We start from the raw sequence: 27992 nt of genomic DNA on the forward strand, positions 1-27992 counted from the left end.
TATATTTATTTGTGAGTTTGAATAAAAAGGATAAGCTACAAAAAATACACAGAAAGTAGTTAAATTTTGTTGATTATTTAATTCTTCTACTAAACGTATGAATGCATGGTGATGAACGCAACCGAACATTTTTCTAACTAGTGATGTAATTCCTCTCTTAATATTAGGAGTATTTTTTTTCTAGTTATCATACCAATTGAGGTTGAGGGTATTTGAATTTTGAAGTTAGAGATTTTCTACTTTCCTCCTTACATCCAAGTACCTGATCCACAAATACTATAAAAGTCAACTTTAAAAATTGATTAATTAACTTTTGTGTACTTGTAATTAGGGATAACTAATCATAATGTATACAAAATGCAAGTATGAAACACATCGAAAGCTATATATTATTACTCTTCATTTGTAATTAATATACTCCAATATAATTTGTGTATATATAAATAGGAGTATTAAGTTATTAACTAATAAATATTATTAGCGATTATTCTTAATCAATTTCTCTTAGACAGCTCCGAATTGAAATAATGTATGTCCTCATATATTTCCATGTAATTTCATTTCTTTTTCCCATTTAGTGCTTAAACATAAAGTGCACATGGTATGCTTTTCCAAACCCCTTAATTTAATTATTAATTCTTTGACTACCTCACTTCTTCCTACTTATATATATACACCAAAATCCCTCCCACCCTCATTTCATTACATAACCTCTCTCTTTTTCTCTTCTTTCTCCAACATTTTTGGTTCACATTTTTTTCCTACAAAAATAAAAAAGACCATATTATATACATAAAATATGGCAACTTTATTCAAGAAAAACAATAGTTTTAATAGTTATGGTTACACTATGATGGAAAAAGAAGATCCACAAGATAAAAAACAAAGAGAGGCACAATTTTTGATATACAAGACATTAAAGCAAGCGGATCAAATTGTAGTAAGAAGATCAACAAGGCCTTCTTGGTTAAAGTTGAGAATATACAAATTAAAGGTGAGAATTGGTAAGAGGCTTTTGAGATTAAGGAAAACTATGTTGTCTAACATTGTTAAGACTAAGATGAGTGTTTACAAACAAGTTATGGTTCAACTTAAGAGCTTCAAGCGCTTGTTTAATGTTGCCGGGTGCCGAGAAGGCGGTGTTGCGATCGGCCGTCTTCCTCAACCTTTGTTCACTTGATCATCATTCAATAATATTAGACCAATTTGCATTGGTCTTTTCTCTTTTTGTTCAAAAGCTTATGGTAAATGTCAAGTTAATGCAAGCTTTTTCCTTTATTTTTTTCTTTTTTTTTTTTTTTTTTGGGTTTAATTTTTCTCTTTATTGAAGAGAAAAATTATATGGAAAATCCAAGTACTCCCTATATATAAAGTCTATAATTATATTTTAGAGAGACGATTAATTTGCCATTTTCTGTCTCTGTTACATCTTTTTTTTTAAATGGTCATTTTGGATATATTACCTCCGTTTCATATTATTTGCTACAAGTAGACATTTTTCCTCTCTATACTTTATGTCAAATTGTTGTAAATAATATGAAACAAGGGTAGTATCAATAATATCATAGTAAATGTCAATATGTGGTATGAAATAAGTCAAAATTTTCACTATCTCAGCATTTTTGGTAGGAAATATGGTTAGATTCCTTTCAGCCAGCGTTGAATAAGGAGTGCCTTTTCCATATGTCTAAGGTCTCATTCTCATACATCTAGAATTTTATTTATTTAATTTTTTTTTTTTAAATTGAGAGAAATATTATATTTTCATGTGGCCTAGTGATGTAATGAACAAGATAACAGTTAGTTGGCAAAGTTCCATGAATAATGCAAAACTAGGAATTTAATATTCATATGCAATATTTGAGGACTTAACTAAGAATATGTCGAAGTTTCCGGTGTTAAATTACTATAAAAGGTTATTTGGCTAGCTAGATTAACGAATAATGATGGCCGGTTTCATAAACATAAACAAATTAAACTATAATTCAATAATACTTAGCATTGTTCTGGTGTTTGTTTGAGGGTTCATTACTTGAACATAGATGACATGCAAAAATCATGTTTAGTGTGCAATGAACATTGTTTAATTTACTCTCTTTTGTCAAAAATTTGATCTCTTTTACGTGATTACGTCTCTTGTTACAAGTTTGGCATAAATTTTAATAATTTGAGGGCGATTACATGTGTTAGTTCTTGTGTTTTCAAACACTTCTATCCTACGGCTTCTCTTGGTCCAATATAGTTCAAGTGGGACCATCATAGTTGCCAATTGCATTAACAAACCAACATTAGTAGCAACAATCACTTGCAACAAAAACCAGGCCATATGCTATTGAACGGTTGAACCTCATAATTGGGTTTTCAGATATACATAAGACCACGTATCTGACAAAAAAAATATAATACTACGTATTGTACATATGATCAGAAATAAACCCAAGCTACGACTTATTTACCACATTTACTTATTTAGTGTTCAATTATTCGTGTACAAGCTATCATTATACTATACTCCGCCATTACATCCTTTTTCACACAAAATAAAAACTCAAATAAAGTACTCAACCTTGACTTAACATACTTCAACTTTCTGACTTACATTCCATTCCAACTTCAATCATTCTTGTTGTTTTGCCTTTTTATGAACTTTGAAGTCCAACAAGGAGGGCTATACGCCTATACATACAAACAGATCTTATCGGCATATATGCATATAAGTGGTCCTACTTATAATATTAAACCAAATTAAACTTTGGATCCTCTCTAAAACCAAAAAAGTTAATATTATTACATAGTGCATATATCCGTACCATCCCAATCTACATTAAAGGTTGGTCCATCCTCCCACTATGAAATATGAGTATTATCTATATACATGCATGATTGACATTTAATTGGATCGAGTGCTTCATCACCGCGTATGTCGGGTGCCACATTATTACTTAGGCTAGCAAGAACTTAAGAATATACCTTTGCTTAGTTTATTCATCATGTTATTTAATGCTCCATATGATATGATTAGTGAGTACTACTCTAACTAGCTTTACGATATGTGTCAAAGTCGCAAACACTATGCATAATAGATCTATGTTGCCTCCACCATATGGGAATGAACATAAAAAAAATAAAATTAATCTGTGTATGTATCAAAGTCAGAACGCGCAACCTATATAAACATATAGTCATACAGAGATCTATATTACCCGTGGAAAAAATATATACTTCGTAATTTGTATATGTGTAACCTCTGATCCACCAAATGAAATATATATATATATATATATATACTAAGAGACATTTATCAATCATACTTCCTTGTTACATGAGAGTAGAGATTGATCTCATAATATTACTAGTAGTAGAAGAAGTTTAGTAGTGTAAGCGGGCTAAGTTAACATGGGAAAATTAGCACATTGTTTACATGACCCACAAGTCACGCCTCACGAGTCACAACCAACCGACTAACCCTTGCCTCCCTCCCCCGAAAATGGGAAAGAAATATAGTGAGTTTAGTAATTAATTGCAATACATAATCCTTGTTTTTTAAGATTATTAGAACACTTTGATTATTTTCATACACTGTACTATTTAAACACGCACTTTAATTTACTTCCCTATATCTGGTGGATTATACTACAGTAAAGGAAAAAATCGTTTTATAGATAAGTGGAATTTTATAGTAGTATATACTTCCTCTGTTTTTTTATACTTGCAACATACCTTTTATCACGCTTATCGATGAGGTGATTAATCTAGATAAACGAATGAATTAAGCTATGAAATTTAAACCGTAGCAACTTATCCCTATAATATTATAGGTGTTAAAATTTTGTAAATTAATTTATCCATTTATGTAGTCTAATATCTTCCTTAACATGCGTGCCAAAGGGGTGTGTTGCAACTAAATAAAAACGGAAGAAGTATGTCTTAATGGTAGAGTTTATTTCATCAATAATGATATATATTAAAATATATCAATATTATTTGAAGTTGCGGTGTATTATAAAATATGCCGTAAAAATGAAAAAGATTTCATCTTAAAAAGCAAAAGAAGTATATTGGTAGAATGTTTTGGTCAACCATAGCAATTCAGTTTCAATTGATATATTATTTGAAGTTGCGGTGTATTATAAAATATGCCGTAAAAATGAAAAAGATTTCATCTTAAAAAGCAGAAGAAGTATATTGGTAGAATGTTTTGGTCAACCATAGCAATTCAGTTTCAATTTCCAAATGCAATGGTAGATCCATATATCCAATACCAATAGTAACAATATTTCAATAACATGCTTACACTTATGAATCATTTCAATAATAATACAATACATATATTGATATACTTCGATAACGTAGTATATAATAATGTTTTGTACTAAGTATTAATTAATCAAATAATAATAACTCTTGGGATACAAATCTAGCTATAGTTAGCTATCTTAATCAGTGGTAATCATATGATTGATTGATTCCAAATTTCCACGAATATAGATGTTGTTTGTTGCTGATATTCCCTGAAATCGGACGTTTTGTTATGTACAAATCAAAGAAAAAAGGCAGGTAATTCTCATAATTGGGTGCACGTTACCTTAAATTCTATTGTCCAAAAAATTAGATGATCAAGTTATTAGCCGGAAACAGCTAGCTTAATTAATGTCAATCTTAGCTTGCAACTTTGATCATATCGATCTTCTGATCCGACATCACAAATTAATACTGGATAATATTTTGGAGGTGGGTTTTATTTGGGGAGCCTGACATTTTGTGCAGGTTTCATCTTTGTGTCATGATATATTGGTATGGGTGACTAGGTGAGAGTTGAAAAACTCAATGTCGGATTGATAACCATCTATCTTATATTTGGGTGTACTGTTGTACTTACAAATCTGTACGTGACTCATGTAGTTGTATGCCTGTATGGAGTTTTTTGACGCGTTTACAAAGATGTTGGATGGTGTCACTGGGTATGGTACGAGTAATTTATATTCAAATAAAGGGTATGTTCTCTTCAACTTAATTTCATTTCAATTCAGTTTAGTTCAGCTCCAATCAATTTAGTTCAGCTTAGTTCATCTTCTAATTTCCTTCTCTCATAAGCAATTTATTTCATCTCTATTCAGTTCAGTTTAGCTCAGCTCCAATCAGTTCATTTCAGTTCAGTAAATCAGAACAGCCGAACAAACCCTAAGGGTATTGATACCCAATTTTGGTTATACAGCTGATCTTGTGTGTGTGTGTGTGTGTGTGTTTTTTTTTTTTTTTTTTTTTTTTTTGAAACCTAAAGGTTAACTTTTCTGCCAAGATTCGAACCAAGCTGATCTTGTGTGTGGTTGGCCTAGCGTGTGACCATTTGTAAAAGAATAAAGTAACTCCAATAACACTAACCAAGTAATTTTTGTAATCATGATCAAGTAATTCACTCTTATAACACTGACCGAGTAACCCTATGACACTGACGAAGTAACCCCTTTAACACTGACCAAGTATCCCTTATTACACTAATAAAGTAACCCCTAATAATGACTTGCCACACATTTAAGAATTTGTGTTGGTTAAATAACTTGTTTGATTTTTTTGGGACATATTGACAATATGACACGATGGTTCGGTGTGGAGAATTATACAGACTATATACACAATAGTATATACTCCGTATTACGTATCATTTAATTTTATTAGTGAGATGATATGAATTCAAGTCTTGTAATTACATTCTCCGTAAGTTATTATTATTCGTCTTGTAATTACATAACTTATGTATAAAAACAAGAAGAAAAAAAATATCATAAATAACATGACGAATAATAATAACAATGAAAAAATTTTATCATATGAAGAAAAATAATAACAATAATAAAATAACAATTTATATATATGCGGATTTGTAATAAGATGCCTGACAAATTTTGCCTCATAAATATGATATAAGTAGAAGGGTTTTCTCTCATATGACCCAAATCAGACATACTCGCATAAAGTAGTATGTTGTTTTGAGAACCAATATGTCATGTTATTAAACAAGCGAGTTTGGTAGAGTTGATGAGAAACTTATCTCGTGACTTTAAAATCACGTGTTCAAGTCTCGCCAACTACATTTACTTGAGGGTAGAGGATTTCTTTACCTTGCCCCTTTACTCTCAAGCATTAAACTGTAAAATTGGACTAGATTAAAAACCTGTTCTGATTGACTGAACTGAATTGAATATTTTATGAGAGAATGAAATTAAGATCTGAACTGAATTGAACTGAAAATAATCTGAAGAGAACATGCTCTAACCTGTGTCGAATCAAAAAAGTTCTTCATCTTACCTTAAATTTATAAATAAATAAAAATTGTCATGCTTATGAGACTACTGAGCTGTTGGTAAAATACCTGTTGATTTCAATGACAAAATAGAGAAGATGAAAGGGAAAAAATACTTGATCGAAGATCTCAAACTCATAGTCGCGCCGTGGAACATAATCCACTGCCTTAGAAGCGAAATACGCCACCACCGGTACAGGTTTTCTGATGACGCACGCCCCCCAAGTTTAACACGACTCTCCTTCGTAATTCGTGTACCCGAACCCGAAGCGTGGAATTACTCAAGAACTGTTCAGATCTCAAAGGGTAGGTTCGTGTTTTTGTGTTTTGGGTATTTTCAATAATGAAATTAACGTATATTGATTTTGGGGTATGAGGGTATTTATATGAATATAATGGAGTAAAGAACAAGCCAAGAAATTAGGTCTTTTAGCCCACGCAAGCCCACCGCCCAAAAGCAAACTGATCGACCGAGCTCTCGCTCGCAGTCGAGCGAGCTATCGCTCGGCCTAGCAGTGAGCAACTACGGCAGCGAGCTAGCGTGCGAGCTATCGCTCGAGCTCTCGCTCGCCCCTGTCGCAAGCAAATGGCCAGCGAGCTATAGCTCTCTTGTATCCGAGCTATAGCTCGGCCTTGCAGCGACCACGAGCAGCAGCGAGCTATAGCTCTCTCTTACCTGAGCTATAGCTCGGCCTTGCCGAAGCTATCTATCCTTGCTAGAGCTATAGCTCCTTCGCTAGATCTTTAGCTTGCATATATCACTCCCTCGTTAACTCCTCGCACACTCACTTGGTAAATCTCCGATTTGCATTACTAGAATTGTAAAAACTCCAACATGAGCAACCCATATTTTATCTTTTGCCTTTGAAAGTCCGAACTAGTCGATTGTCTTCATTGAACTATTAGACCCAACCAAAAATATGTTCTGGATACTTTAATTTGGGCTCCCCATACCAGGCCTCATATATAGATAGTGTTTATTTTTGTGCCCAAGCCCAGTATCTTACTCAACTACTCAAAAATTAAGATCGATTTCAATGTCTACATTTTTGTTTTGTTCCTTTTCTTTTATTGGAACATAGTGTGTCTACATTACTACATATATTACCCGTAATTCCGGATTTTTCCATCTTATATAAACTTGATACATGGAAAATTACACTCAATGAGTTAAGTTGAGTGATAATATGTTTACATAATTTAAGGTTAGTTTGAAACCAAAAGGTCCAATTAACTCAATGGTGTGTTCTATTCAATAAGACAAAAACTATAAAAATCGATGAAGATTGAAGTACAATTAAGGAATGAGAAAACTGATCAAAGGTTGTTAGTGGTGAAATATTATTCACTCGTAACTTTGAAGTGTTTTTTTTTTCTTTTTTTTTTTTTTTTTTGAGACAAAGGTAATGACAAAAGGATAAAAGCTTGCATGGTACACTTGTTCTCATAAGTCATAAATAAGACAAAATAAGATAAATTTCCAAAGTTATGATACGATAATTTCATACCAAAATAAGTTGAATCAAACACAATCATATTCTTCACATTCAACCAAACAAGGGATATGCAATTCAGCAATTGCAACATTTCTATGATTACTCAATCAGCAACTCTCTATCCATGATTCCATGCCACCCTAAAATCCTCAAACTCACATTCCCACATATTAAACTCCCTGTTTGTTATTATAAGTAATAACTTATGCCCATTGCTATCCTATGTCTTCAACCACCCTCCTTGAATACTTCCTTGAAATTTCTATAGGAAAGATGTTTGAAGATATCTAAATGCAAGCAAGTAGTTTAAAATTATACATCTATGTGTTTTAAATATTCACCTGTAATAAATTTATAACTACTTGTAAGTGATTAGGGTCGTGACAAGTATTCATGTTTGCATATTTAGGTCAAGTTTATTACGTAGTATACAAAAATGATCATAACTTTAAGTTCAGGTCCAAATCTACAATAATAAGACTTTCGATGTGTATAACAGACAATACTTAATGTCTTACGTAACAACATTTACTTATATAACTCTTAACTAATACAGAGTAAGAATTACATTTCCATTGTAAAATTAAAACAAATGCAAACATAATATCAATTACACAATTCACTTTATACTCCTAAGAGCTCGGTGATAATTTGATAATTACTCGTATGGTCGTATGACATTAGTGATTAGTGGACATCCCACAAACGTTATGCTTACTTTTGTGAATTGGCTCAATACCAAACCAAGTCACCTTTCGTAATTCAAAAAAAGAGAGAAAGAAGATGAAAGGCCATTGTTCATCTTTCCAATAAATATTTTTCCGTCAAATTCGGATTTTTTTAGATTCTCAAGCACGTTTACTTCTTAACTTCACCCCAAAACACCAAATTTTGGAATTTCATCGATTTCACATCACTACATTTTGCAATTCCTTTGAAAATTCAAAATCTACGAACAAAGTTGAATCTCTGATATTTCTTCGCATTTTCTCTCTCCATTTTCTAGGGCTCCTTTTTCTTCGAATTTCGGCATTTCACCAATTTTGGTATGTCTTACTTTTTTCATTTTTTTTTAATTTTTATCGTTTAATTTGAGTTTCATTTTAATTATTTCAGCTTGTTTATGGTTTTGTTTGTTTAAATTATAATTGTTGTGAATTTGTGAAGCTAGTGCAAGTTAATTTCGTTTGTTAATTGATGAAGCTTTGATTTCTGAATTGCTGCTGATGAATTTCCTTTTTATGTTATGGTTCTTGTAATTTAATGCTATCCACTGATGATTTTTGTGTTATTTGATTGAAATTGTTTGATTATGGTAAATTTGGTTTGAGAATGAACTCATGAAGTATGGAGCATCATGATTGCTTAAGGTTTTGGAAATGTGATAAATCGAATCATGATTGTGTATATTTGATTCATGTTTACTGAATTTTGAAAGGAATCTTCTGTTTCTTTACGAGGAAGAAGTCGTGTTGAACCGTGTTATTGATTATTGTATATTAGGTGATATTGTAGTGACATCTAGGCAACATGAGTGTGGTGGGATTTGATATTGGAAACGAGAACTGTGTCATTGCAGCTGTGAAGCATAGGGGGATTGATGTGTTGTTGAATGAGGAATCGAAACGTGAGACACCGGCTGTGGTGTCATTTGGGGAGAAGCAGAGATTGTTTGGTTCTGCAGGGGCTGCTTCTGCGACCATGAATCCGACGTCAACAATCTCTCAGGTTAAGAGATTGATAGGTCGGAGATATGACCATCCCAAGGTTCAGGAGGATTTGAGGATGTTCCCGTTTGAGACTTCTGAGGGTCCTGATGGCAGTATTCTGATTCATTTACAGTACTTAGGTGAACGACATACCTTTACACCTGTGCAAATGTTGGGAATGCTTTTCTCACATTTGAAGCAGACAGCCGAGAAATGTTTGGAAGCACCTGTTAAGGATTGTGTGATTGGGATCCCCTCGTACTTCACAAATTTGCAACGGAAGCTTTATCTAGATGCTGCAGCTATTGCAGGTCTTACACCGTTGAGGTTGCTGCATGACTGCACAGCTACTGCCCTTGGTTATGGGGTTTACAAGACAGACTTCTCCAACAAGGGCCCATGCTGCGCTGCCTTTGTGGATATTGGGCACTCTGATACTCAAGTCGCAGTTGTCTCATTTGAACCTGGACATATGAAAGTACTTTCTCATGCTTCCGAGAGTAACTTGGGGGCTAGAGACTTTGATGAGGTGCTCTTTCGTCACTTTGCTTCGCAGTTTAAACAACAGTACAATATTGATGTTCATTCTAGCCGCCGAGCTTGCATTCGGCTTCGGGCTGCTTGTGAGAAATTGAAGAAGGTCTTGAGTGCAAACCCTGAAGCACCTTTGAACATTGAGTGCTTGATGGATGAGAAAGATGTGAAGGGTTTTATTACAAGGGATGAATTTGAAAAATTCTCGGCAAATCTGTTGGAGGGAATAGCCGAACCATGTAAAAAGGCTCTGATGGATGCTGGTGTGGCAGCAGAGAAGATACAATCTGTGGAGCTTGTTGGTTCAGGATCTCGAATTCCAGCTATTTCTAGAGTGTTAGCGTCTGTTTTCAGAAGAGAACCAAGCCGGAAATTGAATGCCAGTGAATGCGTCGCTCGTGGTTGTGCGCTGCAATGTGCTATGTTTAGTCCAAATTTCCGTGTTAAAGATTACGAGGTTTGTATCTTTATTGAGTTTAGATTGTTGCTATTTTGGCACTCATGCTTTAATGCTTAATTCAAAAACTAGTAGTTAATTTTTGCTTTTTTTTTTTTTTTTAAAAAAAAAATATTGCTGTAAGAAATTTGTTGCTTTTAGTATGTTAACCATTAGTACATTTCATCCATTGGAAGGTGACAATTTAAAACTTGTACAGTGTGGTTTATGAAATTTCTGAAAAATACTGGAGAGTGATATCTGTATTCTTGTGGCTGAGCTACAATTGGACTTTTTTAATTTAAATCCCCAAGGTTCAATTACAGACTATAGATCCCTAGAGAATCATTACCCCCCAGCCACCTTCCTCTTCTTCTCACATTATTGGCAGCTTGAATGAACTGATAAAACACCCTGGTTTATGCATTGTTAGACTAGTTCCAGTTTCAATAGTAGTCATATTTGTATAATCTTTTTAGTAGTTACCTGTAGAACAGGAAGGATAATATGTTCAGGCTCGGTCTACTGTCAGTATCTTGCTTTTGTTTTTGTAACTTATCTCCAATCTTAGTAGTTACCTGTAGAACAGGAAGGATAATATGTTCAGGGTCGCTTCCCTGGCCATTTTATTTTTTCTTTGGTAAGTGTGTGGACTGTGGGGTGTGGTGAGGGGGGGGGGGGGTTGTTGAGTTCTTCTTCTTCTTCTCATTCCTAACTAGTGAGTAGCCTGGGCGTTGCCCCGGGTTGCTACTTTTATAATCGTGCAATTGGGGCAATTTTTAAGGATTTTGAAATATGAAATCGATATTATTTAATGTGTTTTTTTTTTTTTTTTTAATAATTAAATCATGTGGTTTACACTTATGTACATTTTTTAAAAATATTTATAACATGCTTGATAATGGGCTAAGATGGTTAATAAGCCACCTTTGTTATAAGTTGTTGGGGTTCAAATCCCCTTAACATTATATTTTTTATATACAAGTATGAATTGAAGTAATGTGGATTGCTTGGGTGATGATGTGGCATAAAGAGATGTTGGGTATGTAGGTGATGTGGCATCATGAAGTATTTGTGAAGTGACGTGGCATATTATAAAAGGATCTACGTGGCACATGGACGTTTTTGTAAATGCCTTTTAATATATTAGTATAGATTACTTACACTTTGTCTCTGAAACCTGCTGCGAGATACTATTTATTGATGTCACTTTTTTGCCTTTTATTCCAAAATAGCTGTTTAACTAATGATAACCGACATGAAGCGCAAGTTGCTAGACTCAATCTTAAGTAAAATAATCTTGTTTTTAAACCCTGCTGAAATCTTGCAAAGATTTTCATTTGCTAGACTGAATCTTATGAAAATAGTTTGCAAACCAGTATAAGTTTGATGGAGTTATGTGGGTGAAAGCTGCGAAACCATATGCTGGTAAAGATTTATTAATTGTGGAAGCCTTTTCAAGCTAATAGTTATTAGACAATTATTTAATAAATACATTCACAGTCTGCATTTTCCTCTAAATAACAAAATAAGAATTCATTAGATAATCAGTGGATAGGGTTGCGCATTTGGGTTTTTATGACAAAACAGTAAGTATTATGCTGGGAGCTAAAAGCACCTAAGAGTACTAATGAGAAAAGAAAAGCAGTACTTACCGAAGATAAATTAAATAAAGAGATAAGCAACTACTCAATGATGCAAGTATGTGGCAATTGGGTAGATGACCCATGAGGAATGGGGAGAATAATAGTAAACGATAACTGATGCAATGAGGATTCTACCTAAGGGACATTCTGAGTATGTCAAGGTGTACGTAGCCTTCTCTGGATGCAGAGATGCTGTTTTCTTGAGGACCTAATAAAATTATAATTCATATATACTTGAAATCAATATAATGCAAGAAAAATGATCATAACAAACAATGCAGTTTTTGTAATTATATCTTTCTTTGATGATTTAGAATAGCTCTGCTCTTTTTACTTAACATGTACTAGTATTTTTTTTTCCAGATACTACTTAATTAGTAATTCGTCAAACTGCGAGAATGGCACTTTTGAAGTTTGAGTTTTGATTAATTGACCTGTGCCTAAATAATATTGTTATTTACATTTTTGTGTTGGGTCAAAGCCCTGTGTGTTTTGTTAGGCTTGGCTATTAGAAGTCTTCTGATCTGGTGCATGGCTGATTGTCTGTTGCATAATAATGGCACTTACCCAGTTGGTTATTCACCTTTTCATGCATAGGTGGAGGATTCGCTACCATTTTCCATAGGACTCTGTTTACCTGATGAGGGTCGAATACATGCACTTCCAAATGGTGTATTATTTCCCAAAGGTCATCCAATCCCTAGTGAGAAAGTGTTCAAGTTGCAGAAAAGTAGTGAATTTCAGTTGGAAGCCTTTTATGCTGATGTACATGAGTTACCTCCGGGTGTATCTCCTAGAATTAGCATATTCACGGTACGTGGTTGATTGAAACCTTCCCCCCCCTGATTTCTATGCATTTGTCCTAATGTCATTTATGCTGGAAACTTTACTAAAAGTACATATTTTATTCTTTTTTCTATAAACTTTACCCAATTTCTATATTAAAGTCAAACATCACTACTTTGATCTTATTGTTTCATACAATTTTGTGTTCCTCGCCTTTTTTTCAATTAATTTAGGTATATAATAAGATTAGATAAGTTTAATAAGATAAGGGCTGATAAGAGCATCTCCGATGGCTATAGCTAGGGACTTGTCAGTTTTCAAAATTTCTTAGGTACTAGCTTGGGCATCTTACCCAAGCTAATTTGCTTGAGAAAATAATTGCCAAAAGGGGAGGGTTGATATATTGATAAAATTAAATTTAAAAAAGTTAATTAAGAAAGTATGGCTCATTTAAATCACAAGCTAGTAACTAACCATTGAGGTACAAACTAGTTCCAAAGGGGATTAGCTAGCTTTGAATTATATGTGGCATGAGGCATGACAAGCTAATTTGCTTATTAGCTTGCCATTAGATATGTTCTAAGTGCACATAGGGTTGATATCTTTTGATAAGATAAGACAATACCAAAAAGGTTTAATGAGGCCTATAACAAGGTAACGTCAAATAATATGATACGATGTATATGATAAGATAAGATAAGATAAGGGATGATAAGTTTAGGTACGATAAGGGCTAAAAAGTTCAATGGGATAAGTGAATACTACCTAAAATGTATTCATTGTGTCCCTTTTTGTTGGTTACACAGTTTACACCATATTTTATTCTTAATTTGGCTAGGTTTATCGGTTTATCCCATACTAGTTAATACCCGAGCTGATTTTTCATTTAATCATGGCTAATTAATTTTATTTGATGATTTACTTTTTTTTTTTTTAGGATGAATCATGATTTACTTAGTCGATCAACAATTAAATTTTATCAAAATTAACAAACCTTTCATCTTTACCCCGTCAAAATAGAATTTAGGATTGTGAATGTTAAGATAAGAATTTTCTATCTTATCTTTTCCCTTATAATACTATTCTAAAATAGAAGGGGTTTTTTTTTTTTTTTTTTTTTTTAAAAAAAAAAAAAAATTAAAATTAAAAAAAAATAAATAAATTTTGAGCGGGAAATTTTTTAATGAGGCGATGACACGTGGATACTTTTGGGGATTACTTTAGATTAGTAATATTACTTACATGTAGTTTCCTTGTTCCTATTTTTTTTTCGTTTTTTAAAAAAAAAAAAAAAATCTTACTTTTATACATACATGAACCATATATTCAACACTCTCTTTCATACCTTATCATATATAAACACTATTTTAACACTCGCTTTCCTACTTTTCCGTACACATGCCCCACTTGCTAATCTCTCCCTACTATAAGGAACATAGGGAGTAAGAAAAAAACATTATCATGTGAAGTCTTGTTTTATTGGCCTCTATTTGTTTTTAAAAGATTATTTATATATTTCCTCCGTCCTCGAAAGAATGACCCTTATGATTTAAATCTAGTCCCAAAATGATCATCTCATTTGCATTAAAATACTATCCATTTTGCAACAATATTTGTACAAAGTTAGCTTCCCCACGTAAATTTTGCTTTTCTATGTACTTTTATTACTTTCTCTCTACTTTTGTGCAAACCCCATGTGAATTTCACTTTCCAATGTACTTTTAGTACTATCTTTTTCACTTTCTTAATACCCGTGAAATCAGCCCAAAAGGGTCGTTCTTTCGGAGATGGAGGGAGTATCTTTTTTCAATACTTAATTAAAGATATTATTGATTAAAGATGTCTTTTAAAAAATTCCAAACAATCATATGACTTAATTATATATCATGCACAATTATTTTGTGAATAGTTTATTGGTTCAACTTTTAAATAAGTTAGCTGCACAAATGTAGAGCTGTAGATTTTATGCTACAAACTCATCGGAATTCTACTTTAACTATGTATAAGTTTTTCAATGCTTGACTGTGTATTTAGGATTCATAATCCCTATCAAGTTCAAATTTGAGTAGCTGTTATAGTAATACAGGTGCCAGTCATGCCCTTGCCTTCTGGAACTGCTAGGTAGTCTACTGTGTTGTTACATTGTCAATGGGCGGATTATTTTCAAATGTCTAATTCTTTATATCTGTTTCCATGCTCTGCCAAAATATACATGTAATGACTTGCATGTTAAACTATTATTCCAATTGAATTTGTATTCAAATGATGAATATGGAATGTGTTTAGCCTTCAAAAACTGTCCCATGTGTTGTGGCTGAAAATCCTGCAACTGCTTTTGGCCTCAACCCTTCTTAAAGGATACAAAATACCTTATCCGTGTTCTTGGCAGATGCATTCATGAACATAATATATTCAATGAAATAAGCTTTTTGAACTGTTTTTGAAAAGACAGCCTATTGACTGAAGAGAAGAAAATGACTTCAGGAAAGGGTAGATACTCTGATAGCGAAAATAATTTAGCCTGATGGCTACCAATTAATCAGTTATTGCAATAGAATGGATGGATCCTGGGTTTACCTATAACAGCATAACCTATTAGGATTGAGAATTATTTTGGCAGTGACCATTGTACATGACTGCCTCATTAAATGCCTTTTTATTTAGGGTAATTGCTTATTTTAGGGTTATGCCTACTGGAATGAAATTGAACTCTCAACCTTTAATATTTTAATATTTTTACGTTACTTGAGTATTATTATGATGGATTTGTGTTACATTAGTGTCAGTGTCATTATGCCGAGTTTTAGATGTTGAAAAAGGTTCAATCTAAGAGGAATCATCTAGTCACACAGTGCCCTGACATCGTTTCTCCAAAAGGTGGCTTCATGGTGTCCCAAATTGTTTTATCTTTGCTGGGTATGATAAAATAGCCAATTCTTTTTGAATTACATACGTGTCCTCTCATTTTTTATATGCGAAATCATTCTTTCCATTTAGGCCACCTATAAAGGTCATCTTATATCACATAATTTACAATATTTAACCTGCTGTTATCATAGCATGTCATATGCAAGACCTTTCTTGCAAAGACTCCCATCTTTAGTTGTGGAACCATGCTAGATTTTTGGGTAAAGAAAATCTTCGGAAAGATTTTGTAGTTATCTGTGAGTACTCTGAATTAATTACTGAAGAAAGATCCAATAAACCTCAAATTATGGCCTTAGATGTAATGGAGTTTTTCAAAAGTAGTTCTGCTTTGGATGTAATCAATTATTGATTCTGGTTCTTGTTGTTCATCAAGGAGCTTACATTGAAATTATCCCCTTTGTACACCCACTCTCTTCTATTTATTGCAATGCACCCACCTCCACCACCAATCACTCTAACGTACAGTAGGCGACCAAGAGCGGGGCAGGACACCAACACCAACCCAATCCCAGTACATGTTCAAGCAACGGATCCCTAAAGCTGTAGCAAGGCAGTATTGGTTTATTTGCCCATTTACTGTGGTAACTTGAGGAGAGGACAAGTATTAGTAAAGCTAGTAATTAAGGCTCTTGCCAACTCTTGTATTGTAGTGCTAGTATAAATAATAGTTGTCTCTAAGGAAGTAGGCATTCAGAAATTTGTAAGCAAACTCATGGAGAGTAATGGCCTAAAGTCATTGTCATCTTTTCGCAAGCTCTAAGCTTTATAAATCAAATTTAACCTTTCGACTATATTTTTGTGTTGTCCCACGCTAGTCCGTTGTTGTTGGTATCACAGCAGCCATGGCTTCGACACCACAGTGACGCCACCGCGCTGGAAGAACGAGTAGAAGAAATTCTCGAGAAAATGGGTGACGGTGAGAACTCTCTTCAGCACACCTGTTGAAGAACCAAGATGAAGAAGCGCGTAAGAACATAGCAGCCATCGACGACGTACAACAGGTGCTCGAAGGAAGAGTTGACCGTTTTTCGCTCCAAACAAAACTAGGAGATACGAGGAGTTTTAGCCACCATTAAAAATCTGGGCAAACAACCGATAACGGTGGAAGACAAGGTGGAGCTGCCGCGCCCAATTGGTGGTTTCAACGACTCGCCACAGGGTGCTGGTGGATATAACGAGCCGCCGTCGGGAACAGGTGGTTTCAACGGACTCCGTTTCGGCAACTTGGACCCGAGAGCTGGAGGAGAGTTCTAAAACCACGGCGAAAACGACAGTCGAGGAAACTCGATATGCCGGTCATTGACGGGTCTGATCCAGATGGATGGATACTCCGGAGTGAACAGTATTTTCAATTTTACCGACTATTAGAGGTGGAGAAACTTTTGTGGTGGCTATGGACGACGATGTATTACGGTGGTACCAATGGGAAAGCCGCTTCCGACCATTCATAGGCTGGGAGGATTTGAAAGGACGGGCATTGACCAGTTATGGCCCATTAATTCAGGAACATTGCACGAGCAATGGCTTGCGGTGGAGCAAACGACCACTGTGGTGGAGTATAGGAGGGCGTTTATCGAGAAGGCGTCGCCATCAATGGACATACCCGAAAGTTTGATGAAAGGCCAGTTCATTAACGGCCCGAAAGAGGAGATAAAGGCGGAGATCCGAATGTTAAACCCATTGACCTTGGAGGATGCCATGAACCTAGCAGTATGGGTCGAAGAGAGGAATCTGGTCAGTAGCTCGAGGAAAACGGATGGAGCCTTTTCCAAACCCGGACCCTATTCGTATTTCACCAAGAGTCCAGCTTCGACCTTACTTGGATTTCGGCCAGACCATATCCACAAACGCATTCCCTTACAACCCAAATCAAGCCAACCCACATACTAACCCAACCCAATCTTTCTAATCCTCTGTAGCTTCGGCCAACAACCCAACTCACACTTACCCGAACCAAAACAACCCAAGCACCACCAGATTCAACGGCGATGTGCGACGCTTGACGGACAGAGAAATTGCTGACAAAAAGGCAAAAGGCCTTCGCTTCGGGTGTGACGATCAGTGGACAGGGCCCACCCACATCTGTACGTCCAAAGGCTTTAGTGTCTTACTCGTTGAGGAGGAGGAAGCGAAGGAGACGGGAGACTGCTGGCGTTAGAAAACCCAGAAGAGGAGGAGATAGTGCCGACAGCCATCTCTATGAACTCCATCGTCGGATTGACAAATCCGAAGACGATGAAATTGATGGGAACCATACAGGGGACATAGGTGGTGGTAATGATAGACCCGGTGCCACCCATAATTTTATCTCCATCGGAACAGTGAGAAACTCGGAATACTGATCACCGAAACAAATTCCTTTGGTGCATCCCTGGGAAACGGTGAAGCGGTGAAGGGGCGTGGCTCTTGTTGCGGAGTTCGCATGAAATTGAAAGAGGATTTCAAGGTGGTAGAGGACTTTCTACCCCTCTAATTGGGCAACTCAGACTTAATATTGGGCGTCCAATGGTTAGAGAAGTTAGGGGAGATACTCACCAATTGGAAATTGCAGAGAATGAGTTTCTCTGTAGGGGGAGAGACTGTGACCCTTAATGGAGATCCGAGTTTAGCTCAAACGGGTATTAGACTTAAAGCTATGATAAGAACGTCGTTGAGGAAGGAGAATTGGGGGTTGCTTGTGGAAATGAATAGTCTGGAAGGAGAGGAAACAAAGCCGAAAGGGGGTGAAGTGCCGGAATTCTTGAGGGCGGTGTTGGAAGAATATGGAGATGTGTTTGTGGACCCAAAGGGATTACCTCTGACCCGAGGCCATGAACATTCCATCGATCTCTAGGAAGGCAGCAATCCCGTGAGTGTTCGGCCCTACCGGTATCTACCGTTTCAGAAAGATGAGATTGAAAAGCTCGTACGGGAGATGCTAACGGCCGGAATCATCAAGCCATCTACCAGTCCCTTCTTGAACCCCGTTTTTTTGGTCAAAAAGAAAGACGGCTCATGGCGGTTTTGCGTGGATTACCGGGCATTGAACAAAGAAACTGTCCCGGATAAATATCCGATTCTGGTAATAGATGAGTTACTTGACGACTTGTATGGAGCTCAAGTGTTCACCAAGTTGGACTTAAAGGTCGGATATCATCAAATTTTAGTTCGACCAGAGGACACCCATAAAACCGCATTCCGAACTCACGAAGGGCACTACGAGTTCCTCGTCATGCCTTTTGGGTTAACCAATGCCCCGATTATATTCCAATCGCTCATGAATGAGGTATTTTGTCCATTTTTGCGTAAATTTGTTCTTGTATTTTTTAACGATATTTTTGTTTATAGTGTTAGTCAAGAAGATCATGTTATTTAAAGATTGTTCTTGCAACACTCAAAGAGCACATATTGTACGCAAATTAGAAGAAATGTGAATTTGGGAAGTGGAAGGTGGCTTATTTAGGCCACATAATATCCAAGGAAGGTGTAGCAGTGGACCAAGACAAAGTTAAGTCCATGATGGACTGCCCACCCCAAAGTCCATAAAAGAACTAAGAGGGTTTTTAGGCTTAACCGAGTACTATCGCAAGTTCATTAGCAATTATGCCTAAATTGCTCAACCACTAACTATGGGTGGTCTGAGGCAGCGGAAGAGGCGTTCCAGAGGATGAAGGGGGCGATGACAGCTGCTCTAGTGCTTACCATGCCGAATTTCACAAAGACCTTTGTGGTCGAATCGCATGCTTCGGGTTTCGGGCTCGGGGCCGTGTTAGTGCAGGAGGGGCGGCCCGTAGCATTTTTCAGCAAGATTTCAGATCCTGTTGGTCATAGCAAGTCGATTTACGAAAAGGAATTGATGGCCGTGTGTTTGGCGGTGCAGAAGTGGAGGCATTATCTGTTGGGTAGGCGGTTCATCATTTGAAGCGATCAACAAAGTTTGAAGTATATAACCCAACAAAAAGAGATCAGCGCCGAATACCAAAAGTGGGGTAGAAAATTAATTGGGTTCGAATTTGATCTACAGTACAAGCCCGACATCTCAAACTGAGTGGCGGACGCTTTGTCACGGAGGGGGGAAGCCAGAGGGTGAATTAAAGGCCCTGATTGTTACCCAAGCACTTAATTGGGAGACTTTGGAGAGGGAGATTACAGGTTATGCATCTCTACAGAAACTAAGGGAGGAAGTAGAGAGGGGAGAAGGAGCGTAGGGGTATACTTTAGAAAATCAGCAATTACTTTACAAAGGGAGGGTGGTCATTCCTCTACATTCTAGCATGAAGGGTGCCTTGCTTAAAGCCTACCACGATTCACCGGAGGGGGGACATACGGGAGAAACAAAGACATATCTACGCATGGGCTCGGAGTGGTTTTGGGCTGGAATGAGGAGGGATGTGGCAGAGTGCGTACGCGGTTGTGGGGTGTGCCAGCGCAACAAACACTCTCAATAGTCGTCGGGAGGGCTCCTTCAACCCCTATTGATCCCGGAAAGGGCATGGGAAGATATAAGCATGGATTTTGTTGAGGGGCTTCCAAGGTCTAAAGGGGCTGACACCATTTTGGTGGTGGTCGATCGATTGACGAAATATGCTCATTTCATAGGACTTAAAACATCCCTTCACGGCGTACACAGTGGCTGAGGTATTTGTTACAGTCTGTTACAGTCATCAAGGAGCAATTTCCAAGCTTCCACCTTGAGGACAAGGTGGCACTTTTGGGGGGTGGTGTTGCAATGCACCCACCTCCACCACCAATCACTCTAACGTACAGTAGGCGACCAAGACAGCTGAGGCAGGACACCAACACCAACCCAATCCCACTACATGTTCAAGCAACGGATCCCTAAAGCTGTAGCAAGGCAGTATTGGCTTATTAGCCCATTTACTGTGGTAACTTGAGCTAGTAATTAAGGCTCTTGCCAACTCTTGTATTGTAGTGCTAGTATAAATAGTAGTTGTCTCTAAGAAAGTAGGCATTCAGAAATTTGTAAGCAAACTCATGGAGTGTAATGGCCTAAAGCCATTGTCATCTTTTCGCAAGCTCTAAGCTTTATCAATCAAACCTTCAACCTTTCGACTATATTTTTGTGTTGTCCCACGCTAGTCCGTTGCATTTATATGGCGTTATATTGGAGTTGATAAAGATTGGAAAATCAGTACATCTTATATTGGATATCATCTTTGTGATATCTGACTTTTTTCAGATTTCATTCTTGAATTTTTTCATAAAACTTTCCTGACAAGGGTAGAGTATTTGGTATGGAGTATCTGAAATTATGAAAATTAATTTTGAGATATCATATAAGGCTTTGATTGATCGATATAAGGGAGTTAGGGAGGAGGAGGGTGGGTGTTGACTCTGTTGAGTGCCCCATGCAGCAAGGAGAATGTTCAGGCTCTAGTGGATTTTCTGTTCTACTTTCCCTGATTTAGCATGTCTCAATATTCTGAGCACTGAATCATATACTGTCGTACTTCTGCTGCCTTGAAATTTCTTATGGTGAAGGGAAAGATCTCTGCCGTGAAGCAAAGGATCAGAAAGTCCTTATTTGCAAAGTGTATCATGGGACATGTTGTATTGTTCATTTGAGTGTTCAAGTGGAAGTTGAGGAATGAGACTTCTTTGTTGTGATGTAGTCCACAGATTTTATGAGTCATGACTCATGAGTAATGAATTTCTTACCGACTATTGTATGGAGTATATTGTAGAACTACATCTCTAGTAAGCTTTTATTGCTCTCTAGTGCTAGAATAAATTCTGCTTTTTTCAAAGTCAAAATATGAAATTCTTGGCAATAGTTCGCCCATGCTTTGTTTTTCTGTTATTTTTTTAATTTCTTTTTTTTTTTTTTTTTTTTTTTGGGGGGGGAGGGGGGGGGAGGGGAACTCTGCCATTGGGTTTCCCGCTGCTAGTCCCAAGCCTGGATAAAGGCGGAGGGTTTCAGTAGGCCAGTAACAGCCAGTGTAAAGCCTGGATAAAGGCAGAGGCTGGGGGACCTTGTTTTAGAATTATATCCAAAGTAAACAGAATGAAAAGTTTCCTTTCCATGTATAGTCTTTTTTTTCATTCTATTTACTGGTTACATTATTTTTAAAATTTACTGTTTGGGTATAGGACATTACCAACATCTTTTTTTGTTCGTACTATTTATTTAATCATAAATTGTGTGCTTATAGTAAAATATTCCTCTAAATATTTGAATGATCAACTGAGGATGTTTTGGCTGTGCTTAATTTATTTAATGCTTAATTTGATGAAATTCGCTCTTTGTTCTTCTTTGCAGATTGGGCCTTTTCCACTGGCCGCTGAAAAGGCTTATATAAAGGTTAAAGCTCATCTTACACTCCATGGGACTATAAAGTTACCATCAGCCACTGTGAGTAATTTACTTTAACTTATACTTTATTACAACGAGAAGTGATTCCTTCCTGCCCATAGGCTGTGAGGGGGGGGGGGGGTGGAGAGGACAGAGATTGGAGAGGTGGGATCAACCCTGTCTCTGCCCTGATACTGTGGAGGGTTTTATGTTCACTTATCATGGACTTATAGTCTTATATCAATGTATCAGCTTGTAGGGGCTTATGTGGATGAACCAGTTTTGAGGAGTGCAGACAAATCCTCAGAAAGGATGGAAGCTGAATATGATTATGGATCCCATGACACAGAAGATAATGCCGAAGATAAATATTCTGCACCTAAGCCAGTGCCTGCATTTTCTGTGAGTTGACATTTGCACCAAATTTTGGATCATGATACTTAGTGGCTTTAATGTTATGACCTCAATCTCATAACAATTTCATGTGTGACATTAGAAGCTTGTTATTTTACAGTAATATATTGTAGTTTTATTGAGTTCAAATGTGAATTGGTCTTATAAGGTACTTTTTTTTAATAATTTTATGTAGTTGTATATAGTAGTTGTTACTACCTCCTTTGCTAAAGTTTTCTGAAACCTTTATGTTATTTACTTCAAAGTTTTAACCACTTCTTTGAAAACCTTCTTAGATCTTATTTTTGGTTCTCTTTTAAAACTCTTTTAATATTTCTTGGATGCTCCTCCTTTTCTCACTTCACCTTTTTTCAAACTTTTTAAAGTGATTATCTTGTTATGTCCTTTTCTTTATATCGTACGGTTTGTTACGACGATTCATGTCAGCCAACCCCAAATCATTTTGGGACTAAGGCTTTGTTGTTGTTGTTGTTGCTGTACCTCCTGAAAGTTCTTTACGCTTTCTGTTTTAGTCTGTACCCTTTTGTTATATTCTATCTTTGTCAAGATTTTTTCAGTACCCATCTCTTTTGCCCTACAATATTTACATCCTTCCACATACTCTCTTACTTTGTCCACCCTATTTGGACACCCACTTACCACATCAACTCTCTCTCACCAATTGCCTTAATTTGTGTGCAAAAATTACTGTTATGAACTTTTGGGAACTGGGGTGGTACAAGTTTAAAATTTGACCTCACAGTCGCATGTGCCTTTTTTTTTCCAGGATGGAATGAATATTTATTATGGCACAGGCTTTCATTTCTTGTGAGATTATTAAGTATTCCTCATGTCCCACTATGAATGTCATAGTTTATAGTATTGGTCAAACTTGCACATTTTATTTTTCAAGCTATATGGAATTAGAGAATTTGAAAATATACACAATCTTCACTGTTCTTGACTTTTTAGGCTTAAGCTGCTCACATCTTGACCTATAATGATGTTTGTTGTAACATTTATAGCCGGCATGAAGATATTTCAAAATTTCTACTGGAAGTCTGGAACTTTTATCTCTATTAATAATAACAATGAAAAAAAAAAGAATAGTTGTCTTGTAGAGAGGAATTATTGATGCTAACATCACAGTTTATCCTTCTGCAGAGTCACAACAGAAAGGGTAAAGCCATGACTCGGCTACCTGTACCTATAGTCGAGGATGTTTGTGGACACTTTAGTGAGGCAGAGCTTATCAAAGCTAGGGAAAAGGAAGCTGAACTGACCAAGCAAGATTGTAAAGTTGAACAGGCTAAAGAGAAGAAAAACACCCTGGAGTCTTATGTATATGAAACCCGCAATAAGGTAAGGGTTTTAATTTCCTTTTTTTTTTGTACCCTTCAACCAATTGTATTGTAGGTGTAGCGTCGCTTATCATCCTTTACATCTAAATATCATCTACTTGTGGTTATCTGAGCGAGCAGTGGCTTATTCAAGAATTTTATGTAGGGCATCACAATAATAACTAGTTTATCTTGTAAACCCTTGCAAAGCAAAGGTTATAACTTAGTATAATATAAAATTCATTTTATATAACATTATGAATGCCACGTATGCTCCTATTAATGTTACATGAACTTTGGTATTAGTGTTGGACATTGGTACGTGTCCAACTCGGCTAAATTGTGAAAATTTTCCATGATTTTAGCCCAAAATGAAGTGTCAGAGTGTCCATACCTATGTCAGAGTGTCGAGGATCTAGGATCTGACATGGGCCATATTATAGATGTCATGGGCCATGTGTTTACTTTTTAGAATGGGCAAGGATTTATTAAAGGGTTAGCTCCCTGAGATACTGTTTCAAAGTGGTCTGGAACTTCTTCTTTTCTATCCCCTTTTGAATTTAGGGATTCTCAAAAAGTAAAAGCACCTACCAAGTTTTGTGTTGTTTTCTTAATTTCAACTTTTAGGTCCCAGAAACTTGGTCAAATACTATCTTAGTTATAAATAATAGGAAAGAAACACTATCTTCTATCATGTATTATATTTTTCACGAGCTTAACTAAAACTTTGATTGTTGAGGTGTAAAGTAAAGCATATGATTTTCATCATAGAATGAGTTTCTGGCTTAAGCTAAGGGTGAGAAATAGTTATGGGGGATCTAGTGAGTCAGTGGTTGATGAGTTTCAGTTTTGGTTGGAGTATGTAGCAATGCCATTTATTTTTAGCATTTAAAATTTGAATACTAAGGCTGTAAAGAGAGACTGAGAGAGGAGTAGTTTACCCCTTGTGCGTGACTTTTTCGATGTAATTTGGTGAGAGGTTTGGGGGTTGGATTATTCTAAAGTTCATATGTATATGTAACCTTGTTGCACTATTCTATAATCACAACACCTCTAGTAGTCTACTGAGGCTTTTGCCTCTATAGCAAATTGAGTTAAGATTTATGGGATCTTAATTACTTCCTCCGTTCTTTTATTATTGCACCATAGAGGTTGGCACACTTTATTTTGGTAGTGGGAAAAGGGAAGAGAGAGAGGGGTAAAATTACAAAGTTATCCATGTAATGTAAGCATAAACTAAAGAATCAAGTGGCAAAAGTAAGGGTATATTGGGTATTTGTAGTGTGAACATAGATATTTTGTTTCCTAAGATAAAAATGGTGCAATATTTGTGAAACTTCCTTAAAAGGCAAGTGGTGCAATAAATAAAAAACGGAGGAAGTATATATAATCATGATGCTGTTCTTTGAGCATTATCGCTACAACTACAAAGAGGCTATTTCTGGAAAAATATAGTTGTGAAAGGCAACTAACCGTTCACTTCACAATCAATTTTTGATGACCTATTTTTTGAGTCCTCTGATTTAATTCATGCAGCTGTGACTATTACAGCTTGTTTGATAGAGGACAGTTTTTTAGTAAGCTAAATGACAGTAATATTCTTCTTTATGTTTTAGTTTATTTTTTTAAAAAAAAAATTGGTTTATGGATTTCATTATTTTCCTTTTCTGATTCATCAATTTTGTTACATAGCACTGTGTCACAGTTGTTAGTTTTATGTAGCCATCTTCTTAGTTATCCTATTCCATTAATCAATCAATACAATCTAATTTATTTTTAGGGCTATGAAAATTTTATAAGGGACATAGGGTATGGAAGGGGACAGGGTCATGAGTGGTAGGAGACAACCTGTCGACCTTTTATCTGGGCTTGTTAGGATTGTCCTGGTATTTTTAGCCCTTGTTTTGTTCAGTGTAGATGAAAGTCCAGCTGGCGACTAGTTGGTCTTTCTTTTTACTTGTTTAGGCAACAGGGTCTGGGTGTGCCTGTGTGGGGAGGGTGCTAGCCTATTACTGTATGAATTGGGCTTTATCATCTGGTCATTATCTTCCTGGTACTTTTGTCTTGTGCATGGAAGGATCAAAGAGAACATAGGTAACTTAAGTTTCTTCTATTTATTGCTGGGTACTATCTGCCTATCTGGTCTCTCACTGCTTGGTCCTTTTTGTACTTTTTCTATTTTCTTGATCTTGATGATTCCTTGTCTCCTTTCTTTTACCCTGTCAGCAAGACAATAATTAAGTTCCATATTTGCATAGATTTTGAATACGCACAAGGATTTTACTGCTGAGTCAGAAAAAGAACAAATCTGCAAGGATTTGCAGCAGACAGAGGACTGGCTTTATGAGGAGGGAGATGATGAATCTGCTCATGTTTATTCTAAGAGGCTGCAGGATCTTAAACAGGTTATTAATAGATCAGTTTTGAATTTAACATTATACACATCATGGTTATGTACTGAACTCTTTTTGATAATTTTAGATGGTGGATCCAATTGAAATTCGATGTAAGGAAGAAGAGGCCCGACCTCAAGCAGTGAGGAATTTACTTCAATTAATAAAGGAGTGCAGGACAGCTGCTATACCAGCTAGTGATAGAGAAGCTGTATGGTCCTACTTGAATTTGACTAATAATAGGGATAAGCAATGAGCTCTTGCTATTTTTCTTCTGATATACGAAGTATAAGAATATTTTTCTTCATTTGTAGGTACTAGAGAAATGCAATGAATTAGAACAATGGCTCGAAGAGAATATTCAGAAGCAGACTTCACGGCCTAAAAACGTTGATCCAGTGATATGGTCAAGTGATATTGAAGAATCAACAAAAACCCTTCGAGAGTAATGTGCTTGTAGCCTTATCTCTTATATCTCTCTCCATTTTATTTGTAAGTGCAACACTTTTAACGGCATGGAGAAGTGCCGTTCAGGTGTTGCTTATCAACTTACTCCTTGCTGTCTAGCTACAGAATGCAGACTTTTACTAATTGTTTCTGGTTGGAAGTATTCTTATTATATTAGCTTATTGGTGATTCTCGAATGCTTGACAGGATGTGTTTTAGGCCAGCGAACTCAAAGGGTTCTCATGATAAGCCAGCAGATAACATGTACTCTGATCACAGGAGCAAACAAGATGACATGGAAGTAGATTGACGCAATATAAGACCGAACATTGTGGCATTATTACAAATCATTCTGGTGAGCAACAATGTTTTTTGTACCTAGATTTTTGCAACATTTTGGGATTAAACAGTTGCCCTGTATGGCCTACACAGTAGATTTGAACTGTCATTATTTTTGTATCTCAAACACCTCCTCCCCACCATCCGCCCCCGCCCCCGAAAAAAGAAAAACAAGAAAACGAAGGGTTAGAGTTGAAGAGTAGCTTGAGTTACCCTGCGATGTTACAAACATGTAAACATCTATGCTATGCTTTAGATGAGTCGGCGACATTCACACACCTATTGAATCTTTTGACTTTCTTAGCGATGCCTTCTGAATGTAAACTGACTATTATTCCGTATATGCAATAAATTGTGTTTTATTTCTTTGTGTAGAAGTTTGTTTTCCAAATGTATGCGTATACGTTTGTGTTACAACCACTTCGTTTTATTCTCATCTGGTAATATAGTTTTTGTAATATACTGATAACTTTATTTCAGAGTTCTGTTGATCTTGATTTAGCTTCTGATCTCGACTGTTTGAGATGATGAGAGTTGCTATTTTGCCATTGAATTTGTAAAATCTTGCAAATTACGCCAACAGGCCAACTAGTTATACACTTCAAACTTGTCTTTCAGTAATAATATTTCTTACACATCATGAGTTCATGATGTCTATCAGAAAATGAAAAACGAAGTAGAAATCTTTAGTGTTTTAGCTCTTATGTTCTCCTTTGTCAAGGAAAATGATTTGGCGAAGTTGCTTCATTATTTTTCATATCATCCTTGACACATGCACCATTTTTTCTATTACACTAATAAAGTAACTATCTTTGCATAACTTAAATAATTAACTATTTAATTTGTTGTACTAGTAAAAATTATTAAAATTTAATTATATTAAAATTAATTCAATACTCTGTAACATTTTATCAAATAGTTTCCAAATGAAATTATACATATAGACTAATTC

The 27992-nt window shown here is 36.0% G+C and overlaps 2 protein-coding genes across 3 annotated transcripts; both read left to right on the plus strand.

Moving 5' to 3' along the window:
• Positions 1–799: 799 nt before the first annotated feature.
• LOC145578365 (uncharacterized) lies at positions 800–1180 on the plus strand. Its single transcript, XM_081635694.1, has one exon. It carries the CDS (start codon positions 800–802, stop codon positions 1178–1180), a length of 381 nt encoding a protein of 126 aa, XP_081491820.1.
• A 7361-nt stretch (positions 1181–8541) lies between these two features.
• LOC145579552 (heat shock 70 kDa protein 16-like) lies at positions 8542–27404 on the plus strand. 2 transcript variants are annotated; one of them, XM_081636794.1, is made up of 10 exons: positions 8542–8843; positions 9313–10497; positions 12720–12935; positions 22096–22188; positions 22381–22530; positions 23686–23883; positions 26120–26266; positions 26343–26465; positions 26569–26699; positions 26909–27404. In XM_081636794.1, the coding sequence occupies exons 2-10, from the start codon at positions 9328–9330 to the stop codon at positions 27009–27011; spliced, it is 2331 nt and encodes a 776-aa protein (XP_081492920.1). In that variant the 5' UTR covers positions 8542–8843; positions 9313–9327; the 3' UTR covers positions 27012–27404. The 2 variants fall into 2 exon arrangements, with proteins under 2 accessions (XP_081492920.1, XP_081492919.1); XM_081636793.1 differs by having other exon boundaries at positions 8543–8843; positions 9301–10497.
• The last annotated feature ends 588 nt before the right edge of the window (positions 27405–27992 follow it).

This window comes from Chenopodium album, chromosome 14 (assembly GCF_948465745.1).
Source record: "Chenopodium album chromosome 14, dcCheAlbu1.1, whole genome shotgun sequence".
NCBI lineage: Eukaryota > Viridiplantae > Streptophyta > Magnoliopsida > Caryophyllales > Amaranthaceae > Chenopodium > Chenopodium album.